Source organism: Dictyostelium purpureum (assembly GCF_000190715.1).
Source record: "Dictyostelium purpureum unplaced genomic scaffold DICPUscaffold_49, whole genome shotgun sequence".
NCBI lineage: Eukaryota > Evosea > Eumycetozoa > Dictyosteliales > Dictyosteliaceae > Dictyostelium > Dictyostelium purpureum.
The window spans coordinates 84,400-101,880 of NW_003519386.1; the positions used below are offsets into that span (position 1 = coordinate 84,400).

General features: G+C 25.3%; 7 protein-coding genes across 7 annotated transcripts; 2 read left to right on the forward strand and 5 right to left on the reverse strand.

Annotated features, from left to right (window-relative positions):
• Positions 1–16: 16 nt before the first annotated feature.
• On the forward strand, positions 17–855 carry DICPUDRAFT_76548 (uncharacterized protein; the record flags this gene model as incomplete). Its single annotated transcript, XM_003285565.1, has 2 exons — positions 17–77; positions 152–855. The coding sequence occupies 2 exons, from the start codon at positions 17–19 to the stop codon at positions 853–855; spliced, it is 765 nt and encodes a 254-aa protein (XP_003285613.1).
• Positions 856–1,041: 186 nt separating this feature from the next.
• DICPUDRAFT_76549 (uncharacterized protein) lies at positions 1,042–1,596 on the forward strand (the record flags this gene model as incomplete). Its single annotated transcript, XM_003285566.1, has 2 exons — positions 1,042–1,231; positions 1,310–1,596. 2 exons carry the CDS (start codon positions 1,042–1,044, stop codon positions 1,594–1,596), a joined length of 477 nt encoding a protein of 158 aa, XP_003285614.1.
• Positions 1,597–1,696: 100 nt separating this feature from the next.
• Positions 1,697–2,692, reverse strand: DICPUDRAFT_149515 (uncharacterized protein; the record flags this gene model as incomplete). The annotated part of the gene is made up of 3 exons (XM_003285580.1): positions 1,697–1,750; positions 1,822–2,070; positions 2,138–2,692. 3 exons carry the CDS (start codon positions 2,690–2,692, stop codon positions 1,697–1,699), a joined length of 858 nt encoding a protein of 285 aa, XP_003285628.1.
• Positions 2,693–3,300: 608 nt separating this feature from the next.
• On the reverse strand, positions 3,301–5,277 carry DICPUDRAFT_149516 (uncharacterized protein; the record flags this gene model as incomplete). Its single annotated transcript, XM_003285581.1, has 1 exon — positions 3,301–5,277. One exon carries the CDS (start codon positions 5,275–5,277, stop codon positions 3,301–3,303), a length of 1,977 nt encoding a protein of 658 aa, XP_003285629.1.
• A 371-nt stretch (positions 5,278–5,648) lies between these two features.
• ABCA5 (uncharacterized protein) lies at positions 5,649–11,158 on the reverse strand (the record flags this gene model as incomplete). Its single annotated transcript, XM_003285582.1, has 9 exons — positions 5,649–6,040; positions 6,114–6,220; positions 6,304–8,515; positions 8,597–8,785; positions 8,861–9,115; positions 9,177–9,658; positions 9,731–10,389; positions 10,470–10,894; positions 11,023–11,158. 9 exons carry the CDS (start codon positions 11,156–11,158, stop codon positions 5,649–5,651), a joined length of 4,857 nt encoding a protein of 1,618 aa, XP_003285630.1.
• A 1,292-nt stretch (positions 11,159–12,450) lies between these two features.
• DICPUDRAFT_21687 (uncharacterized protein) lies at positions 12,451–12,843 on the reverse strand (the record flags this gene model as incomplete). Its single annotated transcript, XM_003285583.1, has 1 exon — positions 12,451–12,843. A coding segment is annotated over one exon (393 nt), but the record flags the coding sequence as incomplete, so codon positions are not given.
• Positions 12,844–13,047: 204 nt separating this feature from the next.
• DICPUDRAFT_76554 (uncharacterized protein) lies at positions 13,048–16,421 on the reverse strand (the record flags this gene model as incomplete). Its single annotated transcript, XM_003285584.1, has 3 exons — positions 13,048–15,941; positions 16,040–16,365; positions 16,417–16,421. 3 exons carry the CDS (start codon positions 16,419–16,421, stop codon positions 13,048–13,050), a joined length of 3,225 nt encoding a protein of 1,074 aa, XP_003285632.1.
• Positions 16,422–17,481: the final 1,060 nt, after the last annotated feature.

Here is a 17,481-nt window from a genome sequence, read left to right on the forward strand (position 1 = left end):
ATGTTTTAATATTAAAATGAAGAGGATTATTTGTTTTTTATTATATTTATGTTTTATTTCATTAAATAATATAAGGTGTAGGTTATAAATTAAATAAAAAAAAATATTATTTAAAAAAATAAATAATAAAATTTATTTTTATTTTTTTTAGGTGTAAATTCATCTATTTTGGAATTAGAACCCAGTATTATTGGTATAAGTTATAGTGAGTCTAAAATTTTAAAAACTGATGGATACGTAATTATAAAGGGTAGCAATTTGCCTCGAACCTCTTCTGATGGTGTTAATTCCCCGTTAATAAAAATTACCCAAAATGGAGATGATTCCCAGTTTTATATACTCAAAGACTCCATTTTTATACCACTTTCAGATCAAACTGAAGCAGATTCAATTAGTTTATCAATTTATTACAATAATAATTTGTTAAAAGAATTTACGTTTGAATATGATCTCCCAAGGGTAGGAATAGTCTATTGTAATTATGTTTATAGTGGGCAAAATGTTGGTAATTATATGTTGGATGTATATGGTTTTAATTTCAATCCTCAATTTAATGTGTCTCTTTATGATTATAACCAAGGCTCGGATTCTGGGTACTGTCAAGTAGCGGACTATGCTATTTATTTTAATTTTTATGTTCTCTCGTGCTTACTACCACCATCAACAGCGGAACAAATTATCGATCACTCACTCTTCAATCTTACATTAATTTTTGGTGATAATGTGCACACATTTCCAGTTAGGGTTTTTGATAATTCTGAAACTGAACAATTAACATATAATAATTGTAATGGTAAAAAGAATTATAGTTTTTATATTTTAATTTTATTAAATTTCTTTATTTTATTTATGTAATATATATCAAAATAAACCAAGCCAAATTAAAGTAAAATAAAATAAATTAATTTATTATGAAAAAAAAACGAAATTTTTTTACTTTTTTTTATTTTTTTATTTTTTTTCATTTGTTTCAATTTTTTAAATTTTTTTTCATTTTAGATTTCAAGGTTTATAAATAGTTATATAGAAAATATTATAATAATGTCAGAAAAATATAACTCTGATGAAATATCAGTAGAAAAGATTACATTAAAAAAAAATGGTCAAACTTTAATTACTGACGACCTTTCATTTTCAATCTTAATTAAAAAATTAAACGAAAAAAAATTAAACGATTTATATTGTAGAATAGAATTTGTTTTAGATATTGCTTATAGAAATTTAACATTCGGTAAATATAGATAATGATATCAACTATAAAAATAACTAAACACTCTTTCTAACATAAAAATCCACCCAATTTATATAGATATTTTTAAATCAGAATCAAAAGATTATGATAACAGTTTAGAAAATATAAATTTAGATTTCTTATCAATAGAATCATTATCAGAATTATTAAAGAAACAAAATATAGAAGATTCTTTTTGGTGTAATATTAGTTGTATAAATATCTATATTAATTATAGACTTTCAAAAGAAGAAACTGAACCAGAGAAATCAATAAAAATCACAATTCCATTAAATATTTATAAAGATACTATGACCGATAATATAACTTATAAAACTACTTATAATCCATTTGATTATTTGTAAAAAAAAAAAAGATTAAAATAAAATATTTTTGTATATAAAAACCTTATATTATAACATATAATATTATTTTACTTTATAATTTATTATTTTTTTATTATTTTTATTTTTTAACAAGATTCTTATTATAACCTAAAGTATTTAAATCTTTTATAGTCTTTAAAATAAATAATATATTAGTATATTCACAGAGTTTTTATGAGTTTATTTATTTATTTTTTTACTTACTTCTGATGGGTCTTCAATAGTTTGATTTACATAAAGTTCAACAAAACCGGTAAAGGTTAAGCCTTTGGTTCTATTAGAGTCGTAATGAGATAAAATACTTTGTAATGAATGTGGATCCATTTCTTGACCATTAACTGCTTTTGAATATAATTGCATTTCTCTTTTATTTAAACAATTATCTTTATTTAAATCAAATCTATCAAAAATTTCACGTAAAATTACAATAAACTTTTTAGTAACTTTACCATTCTATAATGAAAAATTAAAATTAATAACAAGTTATTTATGAATATATAATATTTTCTTTTTTACATACAATAACAATTAAAGGTACATTAAGGCTTGATTTACCAGTATCTAAAACACATTCATCATCTTGCATTGAATCAACATCTTCTTTATCTTGTTTGTCATTTAATAGATCTTGTTCTAAGGTTTGCTTCATTAAAGAGACTCTTTCATCTTCTGGGTCAATAGCTTGTGCTTTAATTAATAGTTGTTGTGCAGTTTCATAATCTTTGACAATACCTTTGATATATGCTAAACCTAAATATGCATCTAAACATGTAATATCAATTTCGATAGCTTTTGTAAATAAAGCTGTAATTTGTTCAATTGTTTTATTTTCATCAAACTCCTCTTCTTCATCATCATCAGCCTCTTTTGAATCATTATCTGTATTTTCACTATTAAGTTTTGTGTTTGATAAGCTTGATGTGGTTTCCTCTAAAATATTTTCATCTTCTTGTACTTTTAATTTTTTAATTAATTTATTTGCCTCTTCGCATAGTTCAATGGCTAAAATTTCTCTATCATCTTCACTTAAATTATTGATTGTAGTGGTTGTATTTGATGTTGTGTTATTGGTCATTCTTTGGTTTATATAATTTTTTTTCGTTTTTTTTTTATTTTTTTTTATTTTTCGTTTTTTTTTTTTTTTTAATTTAAAATTTTTTTTTTATAAATATCTTACAAATTTTTTTAAATTTAATAATAATTAAAAAAAACAGTAAATATATTTGTTTTGTGGTAAAGGGGTATGATAATCCCATCATATTATCCAAAATTAATAGCCTATTACGGTTTCTTTGAAAATAGACCATTGGACAATTTTACCAAAGAATCAGTTTTAAGGTTTTCAAATGTTGGTATGTTGCATGGGAAACAAGTAAGATTGTCTGATCTATCAGAGAATACCAAATGTAGTTTGACGCAACAAAATTAGAAGAATTATAAAAACCAAATATAAACTTTTTTTTTATTTTTCATAATTTATTTTTGTCAGAAATTTTCATATATCCTAATTATTATTATTATAACACTACTTCAATATCATGATAAATAGATATTTTTATATTTTTTTATTACCAAATCCAATAACAAATAAACTAAAATATTAATATTTTTAATCTATATAATATTTTTTTTATTTTTTTATTTTAATATTTTATAAATTTTTTTTTTCTAATAAATTTTCTATTATTCTATTATTCTATTATTAAGGTTTTTCTTTATTTCAAAAGGAATAAAATTATTAAAAAAATGATTAATTGATGTACTTATACCAGAAACATTAGTATTACTATAATCAATAAATATTTTATTTTTTTGAATGCTGTCATATTGAATATTATTATTATTAATATTATTATTATTATTATTTTTTATTTTTTTATTATTATCATTATTATTATTATTATTTTTTTTATTACTAGGTCTTAATTTAATTTCTGCTCTATCAAAAGTTAATCTCTGAAATATAAATGGGTTTTTATATTTATATTTTCCTTGGTATAATTCAATATGAATAGTTTTGAATGGTTCGAGTAATTCAATCATTTTTGAAACAAAGCTGTGTTTTTGGGGTGCTTTGCAACTATACTTTAATCTTACAGTTTTCAATGTTGATGAGTGGTATTCTAAAAGATTATTGATTATACTTGTATCGAATTCGTCTGGTAAATACAGTGATTGTTGGTTTATAATTGTAAATTCTTCTATTTTGCAACCAGTATTTGATAAAATATATTTTATTAAATATAACCCACCAGTTTCAACTTTATATGATTGGCATTTGGTTGCTCTACCAAGAACTGTAAGTTTTGTTAAAAAAGGGAATGAGTACGTTGGGGGAAAAGTTGTATATCCAATATCATATATGTTATAATCGTTATTTGAACAACCTTCTTTCACATTTATAGCATCACCAACTATAATTAAATTTTCAACTTGAGCAAATGCATAGTCAATAAATTCATACGGGGTAGTTCTAATAAGTGTATCATATCGAATATTTGTAAATGGTTTTTGAAATAAGCTGAATGGTTTACCAAAAGAAATTTGACCAGTTAAAAATTTATCATACTTATAGGTGCTCCAATCTATATCTTCTAATACTCTCCCCAAATTATAATGGAATCTCTTTGAAACAGAGGCTAATGACATTATTGCTAGGCTGGTTGATAAGAAAATTTCCCTCCTTTTATCAACACTTGAAACTATTTTCTCTTTTGGTTTTGGATCGATCGGTTGGTACTCTATCTTCCATTTAAGGAATTTGTTGGTGTATAAAATGTAGCCGATGATTTTTTGTATTAGCAAATTGTATAAATAAATTTCTTTTCGATCATTATTTGCTGATGTTGTTACATTTGGTTTTAATTTCTTTTTTGATTTTAAAGGTTCCTCTATTGTTATTTCGTTGTAAGGTCTTTTATTGTTTATAAATAATCCTTTTATTATTGGTTTATATGATTGTAATGTGGTTATTAAGTTTGTTAAATTAGGATCTTCCATTTTGGATAATGTGTCATAAAGCAAATTATAGAAATAGAGTTGGGAAATTGAGGTAGGAGGGTGAGAATCTATAAACTTTTGAAAATATTGAATAAAAACTTGAGTGTTATTTGTTTGTATTGATTTTAAATCTAATAATAGTTCTAAATTCTTTATAAATGATTTATTTTGAAATTTTGATTTTGATTCTGATAAGTCTTCTGTTGATGATGTTAGTCTGAGCTCTTCTAATCTACTTTTATCTTTGAAAATTTTATCTAGAATAAAAAATATATTATTTATATTACAGTTACGATTTGATATAGTCTTTAAATATTTGTAGCATTCATTAACCATAGTTGATTTATCTAAAATAACTTTAGATATAAATTTGTGTATTTCTTTTTCATTTCTATCTTTCTTATTTAAATAATATTTAAAGAATTGTATTACTATATAAACTCGAGCTACTTGATTGTCTTTCAAATTGTCAAATAATTTGAATACTTGAATTGCTTCATTATATGGTATATAGTTGGGGTACTGTTGATATGTAGATGAGAGGGAGGGGTGAGAAAATGATTTATATAAATTTTCAACATTTAAATTGTTATCTAAGTTTTTAATATTGTTATTAATATATTCAAAAAACCCAAAAGCATCATTTGATACACAAATCATTTTATTCGTTATATTATTAATATAAATTTTGTAGTTATTAATGTAAAAGTTTTATTATTATCTTTACTATCTTTTTCTTTTTTTTTCTTTGGCTGTATATTCCTCTCACTATTGAAAATTATTTTTAAAAAAATTTTAATTTGAATTTTAAACAATGTTGCTTTAATAAATTCAAAAAAAATTAAAAAAATTTAAAATTTAAATAAATTATTTAAAAAAAGTTTTAAAGAAAAACAATTGAAAAATATTATAATATATTTGAAATTATAAATAAATGTATTTTTTAATTTTTTTTTTTTTAATTTTTTTTAATTTTTTTTATTATTTTTGAAAATAAAAAGAGTTGTAAATATACTATATATGGGCTCTTTTTAGTCGTGACGAATTTGATCAAGATTATTGAGACGGTCAGTGTAACCAGCTCCGGTAAGTTTTAAGAATACTTGTTCTAAAGAGGTTTGTGAAACAGAATAGTCATCTAAGATTGAACCTAAATCGTGTTGGAGAATATTAAATAATTGAGAAACTTTAACTGGATTGGATGAATCATTTGATACTTCGAATGATGCAATTAAGTCGTGTTGATCTAAAAGTTTAGCATGTGGGAAGCTTTGTAAAACTCTTTGAACACCATTATCGAATGACTCTCTCTTAAATTTAACATCAAATGAATAACCTGCACCAAACTTATTCTTTACATGTTGAATAGAACCTAAACATGTGAATTTACCATCCTTCATAATTGTAATTCTAGAACAAAGAGCTTTAAAATTTTATTGGTGTTAGTATAAAAAATAAAAAATTTAAAATAAAAAAATTAAATAAAAAATATTTACCTTGACACTCTTCCATTGAATGAGTTGTAATAATAATTGAACGGCCTTTGCTTAATTCAGTAACAACATTCCAAATATAACGACGTACTACTGCATCACAACCAGTACTAAATAAAAATAAATAAAAAAGTTAGAGATATTATTTAAAATAAAAAATTTATAAAAAATTTATAAATTATTTTATAATTACCTTGCTTCATCCAAATAAACTACTTGTGGATCACCCAACATGGCAATTGATAATGATAATTTTCTCTTATTACCACCAGAATAACCACCACAGTTACTATTTGCAATACGACCCATATCCATCATACTAATAAATGCCTCAACTACATCTTTAATTTTACTTTCTTCAATACCTTTGATTCTACAATAGAGGTAAAGTTGTTCACGGGCTGATAATAAACCTACTAAAGCATCAAATTGTGGACACATTGAAATGTTTTTAAGGGCTTGTGATCTTTCACTTACTAAATCAAAACCATTAATTGTTACTTGACCAGAGGTTGGCATAATATCACCACAAAGCATTGAAAGAGTAGTTGTTTTACCGGCACCATTTAGACCCAATAAACCAAAGGTTTGACCACGTGGAATACCCAAACATGTATTATGAACTGCAATTTTATCTTGATTCTTTCCTTTACCTTTAAAGAGTTTATGTAATGAATCTACTTTGACAACTTCTTCTACACTATGAATTCTTGTTCTTTCATCATGAACATCAGAGTCTTCATCGGTTGGTGGTTGTGGTGAGCTAATATCTTTTGGATTCTTAAAGTAACCTCTAATTTCTGGTGTATAGTCTAATAACATAATCCATGTAATCCATACTATACAATGAACAAATAAAATAATAATTGGTGTACCACCATAATGAATTGCCCAATAATTATCAACCTTATATTGACCAACACGCATAATTGGGAATTTGGAAACCAATAAGAGAATCTTTGAGTAAGCAAAGAGTGGCGATAAAATAGAGAAAATAACATCGATAGCGTCCCCAACAGTTTGGAAAGTTTTGCTCTTATCCAAATCTTCGTTTTCAACAAGTACTTGAATACGGATATTGAGTGAAATAATTAAGAAAACGATGCCCATTGCAAAGACGATTGCAGCAATGGCACCTGTAGCTTTACCATGAGTGGTGAAACGGTATGATAAGAGATAAGCCAATGGAATAGTTGAAACACAATATAAAATAATACCTAAGAAAAAGAGGCCAAATTGTTGTCTAAACTCTTCTTTAATAATTGCTAATACTATGGCAGTAATAAGGACTACAACGAATGCGAAAATATAATCCCAGATAAGATTTGATAACCAATAAACATATTTCTTACAACCAGAGATATATAATAATCTTTTAATACGGTTGGTACGTTCTTGGGCAATATTACCAGCAAATGAGGCGACCATAAGAGCTAAACCTGCCATCATAATAATGTTGAAATATAAAATACTTGAAATATTTAAACCTTCAGCAGAGAGATCAAAGAAACTTAAAACATGCTTGAATGGCATACTTGTTACTTGAATTTCGATATTGTTAAATTCCTTTAATAATGCACTATCAATTAAATTAATATGAATTGGTGCTGAATGAAGAGCTTTCTTGTTATAAAATGCATTGTATGCTACAACATCATCTTGAGCTAATTGGGTGGTAACATTAATGGCACCAGTACTATCTAAATAATTATGGACTAAATAGTCTTCAAAGTCAACTGATTGGTTAATATATTTGAATTGACTAAAGAAACTACTTGAACTAAGAGTATCGAAATCCACTTGGCTAACATCTTGAACTGGAACAACATTGTTTGGTCCATATTGTGATAATGACATTGTTAATGGTGTAAGAACATCATTGTAAAATACTTGAGCATCATCCATAACACTAAAAATAATAATGGAGCCAATGATACAAGCCAATGGGATAACGATTGTTAAAAAGAACGATTTCAAATCTTTGATTGAGGTACGGATACGTTTAATTAAGAGACCTTTCAATTGTTGACCTGTAGTAACACCATTTGATGATGTTGCAATTCTAGCTTTTAACATTTCAGATTCTTGAGTTTCATTCTTATAAATATTTGAGCCATTTCCACCACTAGATTCTTGACCGATTTTTAAGAAAACTTCCTCCATTGTTGTAACTGAAATACCATAAGTACTAATACCGAATGAACCATTATCTATTTCATTATCAAAATCTTTAAAGAATTGACCAAATTTGGGTAATGAAGATGTTGGAAGACGATAACTAAGTTCTGTACCTGCATTTGATAAAATATTGGCTTCTGGAATATAACTTTGAACAAATTGAGTAACTTGATCAGTGTTAAAATCGTCTAATGTTGAAATATTCTTACTACAAGTTAATAAATAACCTTTAAATAATTAAATATATATATTAGTAAATCTTTAAAATTTAATAATTTTATAAAATAATTGATAATATAAATATTTACCACAACCAAATTTATTCTTCAAGTATAAACTTGAGCCATCGCAACGTAATTTACCAAATGAAATAATTGCAATTCTATCACCTAAGAAATCAGCTTCATCCATAAAATGTGTTGTTAAAATAATAGTTCTTCCTTTTTTATATTTTAATAAAAAGTCCCAAACACCACGACGACTTAATGGATCCATACCTAAAATCATTAAAGAAAAAAGTATTAATAAATATTCAGTGAAAAGATTATAATTTTCTATGACGTATAACTTACCTGATGTACATTCATCAAGGAATACGACTTCACTACGACCAATGAAAGCAATACCCAAACATAATTTTCTCTTTTGACCACCAGATAAAGAACCAGCTGGAGTATGGAGTTTTTCACCTAAATCAACTTCTATAGCCATTTTTTCTGCCTCTCTTTCGATATTATTTGAACTAACACCTTTTAATGATGCATAAATCTTTAAATGTTCTAAAACTGATAATTGAGACCAAATAATATCTTGTTGTAAACAAACGCCTAAAAAAAAATTTTGTTAATAAATTAATTTTTTTTATAATATAATAATATTGATAATTACCTAATGTTCTTCTAACTTTACTCATACTTGTTGTAATATCATTACCTTGAATATAGGCAGTACCAGCTGTTGGTGTAATTAAACCAGTTAACATACCAATGGTTGTTGATTTACCACTACCATTTGGACCCAAAAATGCATGAATTTGATTCTCGTACATATCTAAACATAAATCATTTACTGCAACACGTAAACCATCACCAGTATGGAATTCTTTTCTTAAACTCTTTAAAGAAACTGTATTTTTAGTTTTAAGATCGGCTGGAACCATTTCAACATCTTCGTTGCTTGATACTAAGGATGATTCGATATCATCTCCAAATCCATTTCCTGATTTTTTACCAATACCTCTCCAATATGAAACAGTGAAAATAAAATACCATGGTCTTTTAGTACCATATTCGGTTGGTACAACTTCTTGTAAATACCAAATTAAAAATAAATATAAAAATAAATCTAATATTAACATTCCAATGATATCCCTAATTAAAGAAAAAAATTAGTATACTATTCAATTAATTTAATAACTATTAATTTTAAAAAATAATACATACTTTTCTGATACAATATAGTCCCAATTAACAGTTAAAACATCTGCTGGAATATCTCTAACTACTGATGTATAGAAGGAACATGCAAAAGCAATTGGTGAAAAAAGTGATAAAAATAACTTGATTGAAGTGTTGAAATTACCCTTTGCAACAAAAATACCAAAGATGTTAATAACAACTACGATAATGATGGATACCAAACCACTAAACTTTGATTTATCGAAAAAGATCGCGAAGATAAAAGACAATGATAAAAGAGTTAAGAGGTAAATGATAAAGGTAAAGAACACAATGGCAAAGGATGTTGTATAAATAACATTGGATGCTTTGAAAATGATGACAATAATAATGGCAACTGGTAACGATGTAACCAAAATTGTTATCATCCAACTGCTAAAATAGGCCATATCATTAAGACCCATCATCTTCATACCCTCACGAATCTTTGTCTCTTTTTCAATAACTAGATCGGTAATAAGACGGAAACCAAAAATAAAGAATGCAGCAGTAACAAAAACAGAACCTGCATCTTTTAAAATTGAATTTCTACCATCTATCCATTTTTGCCAACCTTCAACATATGGATCTGGATAACGTTGGCCACTAACCTTTAAGGTTTTTTTTAAACCATAATAATTATAAATAGCTTGATCTACAGCAACCTTTATGAAACATATGGTTAGTATAAATAATAATCAAAGGATATGTGTTTATAAAATTAAGGAATATTATTAATACATACTTGTATACTAGCCCAATTTTCTTTAAAGTAAACTTCTGAATCCCCACTTTTATCTGTGATTTCTTCATTGTCATTGACATCTTCACTGTCTAATCTTATATTATATTGAAATGGTACAGTTCCACCTGGTGTTGCACTTGTGTTGAACCATACAGCACCATAAATTGTTTTTGAATTATTTGCAAAATAAACCTCCATGTCATCTTTATTATTAATTTCTAAAAAAAATGTATCTACAACATCTGAAGTCAATTGTCTATCAGTTTGAACTTGCTCCTTCAAAGCATTAATAACACCCTCTTGTTCAGCAGTTAACGATCCCTCTGCCGAGCCATATAATAATACACTTTGATTACTAACTCTATTTGATAATACCCCTGTTGCGTCATACGGGTCATAGTTTGGTTTAAATGCAGTAACCAAGCCTTTGGTATTATTAATAAAAATTTAAATGAAAAAAATTAAAAATATTAAAAAAAAAATAAAAAAATAAAAAAATTAATATTTAAAAAAAATAAATAAAATGATAATTATAAAATGTGATTAAACATACCTAATATAGCAAATATAACACCAACGATAACAATAGGAAATATTATCTCACAAATAATCCCACATTTTGACTTCTTTTTTAATAAATAATTTTTTTTTAATAAGGTTTTTAGTTGGGTTGAATACTCTTTAACCATATTTAGTATTTATAAATATTTAAATCAATTAAATATTTAACTCTATATGTATATGTATATGTATATATAAATAATAAACTAATATATAATTATTTATATCTATTTAATAAATTAAAAGTACAATTTTAAAAAAATAAATAAACTAGAAAATTGAATAATTGAAAAACTAAAGTTTAATAAATAAATAAATATAAATAAATAAATAAATAATGTTTTAATAATGAAATATGAATGAATGAATGAATGAGCAAATGAAATGAAACTATAAATAAAAAAATAAAATCGATTAGAAATAAAAAAAAAAAAAATAAAAAAAATAAAAAAAATAAAAATTATAAATAAGTGTTAAACCTAATAATAATTAAAATATAACCTGAAACACCTGTTTTTCTATAACCACAATACAATCAAAAATGATCTTTATTTTATTATCCTAAAAATCTTTAATTTTTAAAAAACAAATAAAATATATAAAATGCAAACCAAATCTGATGGCGAGCTTGAAACTGTTAGTAAAGTGTAAAAAAAAAAAAAATTAAAATATTGAAAATATAAAAATAAACATGTGTGGTTATATATATAAAATGATTTTATAAAGAATTTATTGAATCTTAAATTAGGGTTATAAGTATATTTTTAGTTTTCAAAAAAAAAAAAAATTAAAAAAAAAACAAAAATAAAAAAACAAAAAAATAAAAAAATTATTTTAAAATAATTTTTTGATATAACCCTCCCCAAAAAAACACCATTTTTTTTATTTTTATAACAACATCCAAAAGATGGCTATCTTTTAATTTGTAACCTAAAACAAACGGAAAGTGTTTTTTCTCACCTCCCATTTTCACAATATAATTATTAAAATAAAATACTTATTTTTATTAATGTTTTTAAAATAAAATTCAAAAATAAAAATTTTTTTTTTTTAAAAACTATTAAAAAAAAGTTTTTTTTTTTTTAAATTTTTTTTATTTTAAAGTATTGTTATAAATATAATTTTTTTTTAGTATAAATTAAATTTGATTTTTTTTTTGATAATCTAAATGATAAATTTTTTTATTTTTTTAATTATTTAAAAAAACTAAAATTTATAATATTTATTTATTATTTTTTTATTTAAATTAATATTTGAAAATGATTTTGAGTCTTAATAAATTTTTCTTAACTAAAATAACAGAGGCAATAATAATTGCAGCACCAACGACACCACAAATAACAGAGATGGTTATAATTTTAGACTTGGAAAGACCACTACCACCACCACCATTATTTTTGGATTCAACTTCATCATAACAAGATGACCCTTTATTTTTGGATAAATCATCAACATCGATGAGTACAGAGAAATCTGGATCTAATACTGCATTTTTATAATAATATGGGATTTGAATACCAATAACAGCATGTTGATTTTCTATAGTTGGTTCGACAACTAATTTGTTTTGAATATTAATTGAACGATAATCAACGAGAGCATGTTGGATGAATTTACCAAAAATTGATTTGTCATCTGAACGTAATTTAATCCATTCTACACAATTGTCTTCGTTTAATTTAATACTATTTAATTTACATTTTGAATCTGCAATATCGATTGAAGCATTGACATTTAATTGAAGGCTGTTTAATATGCTAGCAAATGGGTATGAATCTAAGGTGATGGTATATTTAACAGTATTTTTATCCATTTGAATATTGTAACCAGCAAATGAAATGGTATCTGGGCCATCAAAGAGATCAACAACAACTTTAATTTTTGAACCAGTATTACCTAAACCAATGATATATTGATAAGCTTTTTTACCTGATTGGAGTTGTGAATCTACGGTTGTAGCATTCCATAATTTATTTAAAAATGGATAGGTATTTACAGTTTGATTAAAAACATCAATTTAGATAAGTTCATTAAGAAGAATCATTGAACCAAATGAGCTAAAGGATGGGGTATCTGAATTTGGTTTATTAAGAGGTAAGCTGGTTGATGAGCAATCTGGACCTGAAAAACCTTGATCACAAACACATTTTGAACTAACACATGTACCTTTACCACTGCAGTCACTTAATGATGAACAATTTGATGCTTGTGAAACTGGGTTAACAATTGGAATAACTGAAATAATATTGGACTCTTGTGAACCAGATCTAACCTTGAATTTAACTAAACTAATTCCTTTAACACTTGGTACATTGAGGGTAAGAGCAAGGTTTGATTGGAAGGTTGGTGTTATAACTTCAAATCTACTTCCTTTATCCATGTAAACAACTGGTGAATCAGTAAAAGCTCTACCATAAATAAAGAGTTTACCACCATCCTCTTTGAGATCGGTGTTTTCTAAAATAACTGGTGGTTTTGATGAGGCTGAGTTAACCATTGGTCGACCAAAACCTAAAACTTTAAGATCTTGTGATGAGTATGAAGCCATATTTAATGAGTTATCTACAATACCATGAATTGATACAATGGCACCATATGCTAAAGCACCATAATCAAAGTTGATTTCTGCACGATAATTATAAATACCAGTATTGTTATCTTGACTTACTTTTACACTTTGAACTCTAACATGGTTTTGATATAAGAATTGAACATAGACGTATGGATTATGTCTAAGAGATATACCTGAACCTAAATCTTCATCTTTAATTGAGAATTCAAAAGTGGCTACTCTATTGATACCAAAACTATCAAATGATTGTGGGTATGAGAAAGATAAAAGTTGTGGAGCAGTAACATCTTTTTGTTGTGATGGTGAGCTAATATTTACTTGAATATTTCTTTCTAATGTAAATTTACTGTTGTAAAAAGCATCAAAGCCACTATTTAGTTGAGGTGGATATTGTGAGAAATAACCATTTTTATCATAGAATATGCATTTTGAAATAAAGAATACTTGATCAACATATGCTTCGACATTGAATCTAATTGAATATGTGGGATTGATATCACTTCCAAAGATTGTGGTATTTGGTTTGATGTTGAATACTCTTGGTTCATAATCTAAATTGCTAGAAACCTCAATAACTCCATAATCTAAACCGACTGGGTAGTCATAAATTTCAATATCCCAACCAAGTTCAACAGAGTTACCTTGTGCAACAGTTAATTGATAATCGGTGGCTTTAAGACTTGTAATAGTTGGTGGATAATGATCTACATAGTTTGATGTTAATTTGACTACTTGATCTGGGAAATAAATTTCAATATCATATGGATATACTGTAAGTGGAGCAATAAATAAGTAATATTTGAAGGTACCACGGTCTCTTGCTTGGGCTTTAAGTTTAACATCAAACATCTGAGTAGTTTTGTTCCATGTACCAAGGTAATCGGTGTAACCTTTACGCATATCCAAGTAAACGACAGTAACTCTTGGAATAACAGAGGTTTCGCTAGCACCATCGAAATTGATACTTAATGTGAGATCTAAATCATCAAATGATGTATCGATATGTAAACGATCAAATTTGAAATAGGTAATATTTGATGTTCTGAGATTTTCTAAAACTGTAATGCCACCAAAGTCCATATCTGAGAAAACCAATTGAGAATTGTATAGATTAAAGTTACCCATATAATCGGTATTCATCATAACCAATTCGTTGTTTAAAACATCACTAGAAGTAGCTAAAATTTGATAGATACCGTTATTAATATCACCAGAGACAATAGCCTGTTTAGCAAAAATAGCTACATTTGGAATAAGTCCAAAGATATTGAGTAAGCCAGAACCAATATCGGTAATATTAAAGGTTATTAACAATTTGTTGTTTTCTAATTGTTGTACAGAGTAATGACGAAGGAATGGTCCTTCTGGATCTGATTTAATAAGACCTGGGAAGTTTGGAATACTAATAGAATTACCTAAACCAACTCCACCATATGAACCATAGGAATCCATTCCAACAGAGTATTGGCCCCCATAATTTGAATTTACAAATAATGAATTACTATTAAAGCTCCAATATGAGTTTGAATTGCTTTTTGAGATACCATATGGATAAATGGGTGATGTTGAATTTGTAAATGGGCCAATAAAATAAAGTGGTGAAGCATAAATGTTGTTGCTAAGATATGGTGTTTGGAACTGAGTTTTAAATACAAGATTTCCTGTTTCTGTACTTTGTTCAATGGTGAATACTGGAGAAATTGGTGAATGTGATGATGGTGGATTTTTAGTGGTAAAGTTTAAAGTAAATGGAACTGTGACTTGTGATGCAATATCAAGATAGCTATAATTTTCTTTTGCTCCATTTCCTATATTAAAGGTAAAAATCATGGTTTGTTCTTCTGGAGTACCTAAAACTAAAGAACCTTCTGTAAATGATTGAGTAGATTCACTTTTAAGTAATTGTGTTGTATTTAATTCGCTATAGATAACTTGAAGAGTTACTTTTAAACTTTGAGATGTTTCACGAAGAATTTCAGAACCATTCGGTGGGTTTACACTGATTGATTTTATGACTGATTGCTTTGGTGAGGTATTGAAAAGAGTATTTTTGACTTGGATTGTCTTTGAAACACCATTTAAATCGGTAATAGTAACATCATAGATTTTTTGTGCCATTTTAGTTGGATCTAATGGTGTACCTACAATAAAGATATATTCTGGATAAACGCCAAAACTACATTGTTTTGCAAATGGAACAGTACATTTTAAACCATATCCAACATTTGTAATAGATGTATCTGCAAATTTAAAATAAAAACCATAAGACATTGATTGTTCATTTAAATAAAAATCACTTATATATACAATGTCGAGTGCTGGTGATGAAAGATCAAATTCTATTTATTTATAATAATTAATTTAGTGTTTAAAATTTTTAATAAAATTTTTTAATAGTTTAAATAATTTATAAAATATAAAATAGAAGAATAATTACTTTTACATTCAAATATTTGATTAGGGAAATCTTCCTGATCGAATTGAATTGCAAGATTTGAAGTTTGGCCATTAGAATTGGTTGCTGTAAATGGAATTTGATTGTATGTTCCATAAGGAATTGAAAACATAAGATTAAATTCTTTTTGGGTTCCTTCATAGTATACTTTTTTAGGGTTATAGTCGATAATATTACTACTGAACGAGGTAATTTCGTATTTATCGTCAATAACTAAACCAATAGTAACTTGACAACCTGTACTATATATACCATATTCGTATGCTTTTTTATAATTGTGTTTTACAAGAGTTGCTCCATTTGAAAAACTAAAAAAAAATAATAAACTAAATAAAAAGAAAAAGAAAAATAAAACAAACCTCATTTTTTTTAAGTATTTCGAAGGGATTAATCCTTTTTTTTTTTTTTAAAAAAAAAAATTTGAAAAAAGTTGTTTTTTTATTTTTTTTTTAAATTTTATTAAAAATTTATATTTAACCATAAATATCTCAATAAAAAATATAAAAAATTTTCTGATGAACATAATGTTAATCTTTTTTAAATATAATATTTTGATTTTGATTTTTTTTTGCATTACAAAATTTTTTAATAGAATTTGGAAGAAAAAGACCAAAAGACTGCAATAAAAATTTTATTAATCTATACCAAATTAAAGTTTTGACAGCTATCCACTAATAGTTAAAGAATTGTATAATGGAAAAGAAATTTTATTTGATGAATTTGAAGTATCACTTATAAATCTGGATAAAAAAGAATTTTACTTTCCACTAGATGATATTGAAGACAATTAAGATAGCGAGAAAATCAAGAGGAAGATCTTTTTGTATTCAAGAACGGGATTCATCCTTTTTTTAGTTGGTATTATATCACCCATCATATTTTTAAACAAATAGGATGATTTAAAGTGATGGTTATTATACAAAAAATGTTTTATGAAAAATACAATTGAAACTATTGACCACAAAAGATAAAATTTTTTTTTTTAAATTGAACAGTTGGCATTTAAAAATATTAAAATTATTATTTTCATTAATTGTTTTAGAAATCTTAAAATTTAAATCAGGTCATTAAAACCACTGAATGTTTACCGTTAATTTTTCAACATGATCAAATTGAAACTATAAAATCATCACTATTTACAACAATTTTTTTGAGCAATAATTTAAAAATAATAACAATGATTGAATAATAAGAATAATAATTATAATATTTCAACAAATAATAACATAAATACAATAATATAAAATCAATAATAAAACAATACCTAGAGTTATCATGAAAAAAAAAAAAAAAATTAAAAATAAATTAAATAAATTAAATGAATAAAATAAGTGTAATTGTACTTTCAAAAAAAAAATAATGCCCAAAAAATAAAGAAATTTTTTTTTTAAATTTAAAGATTTTTTATTTAATTTTTAAAGATA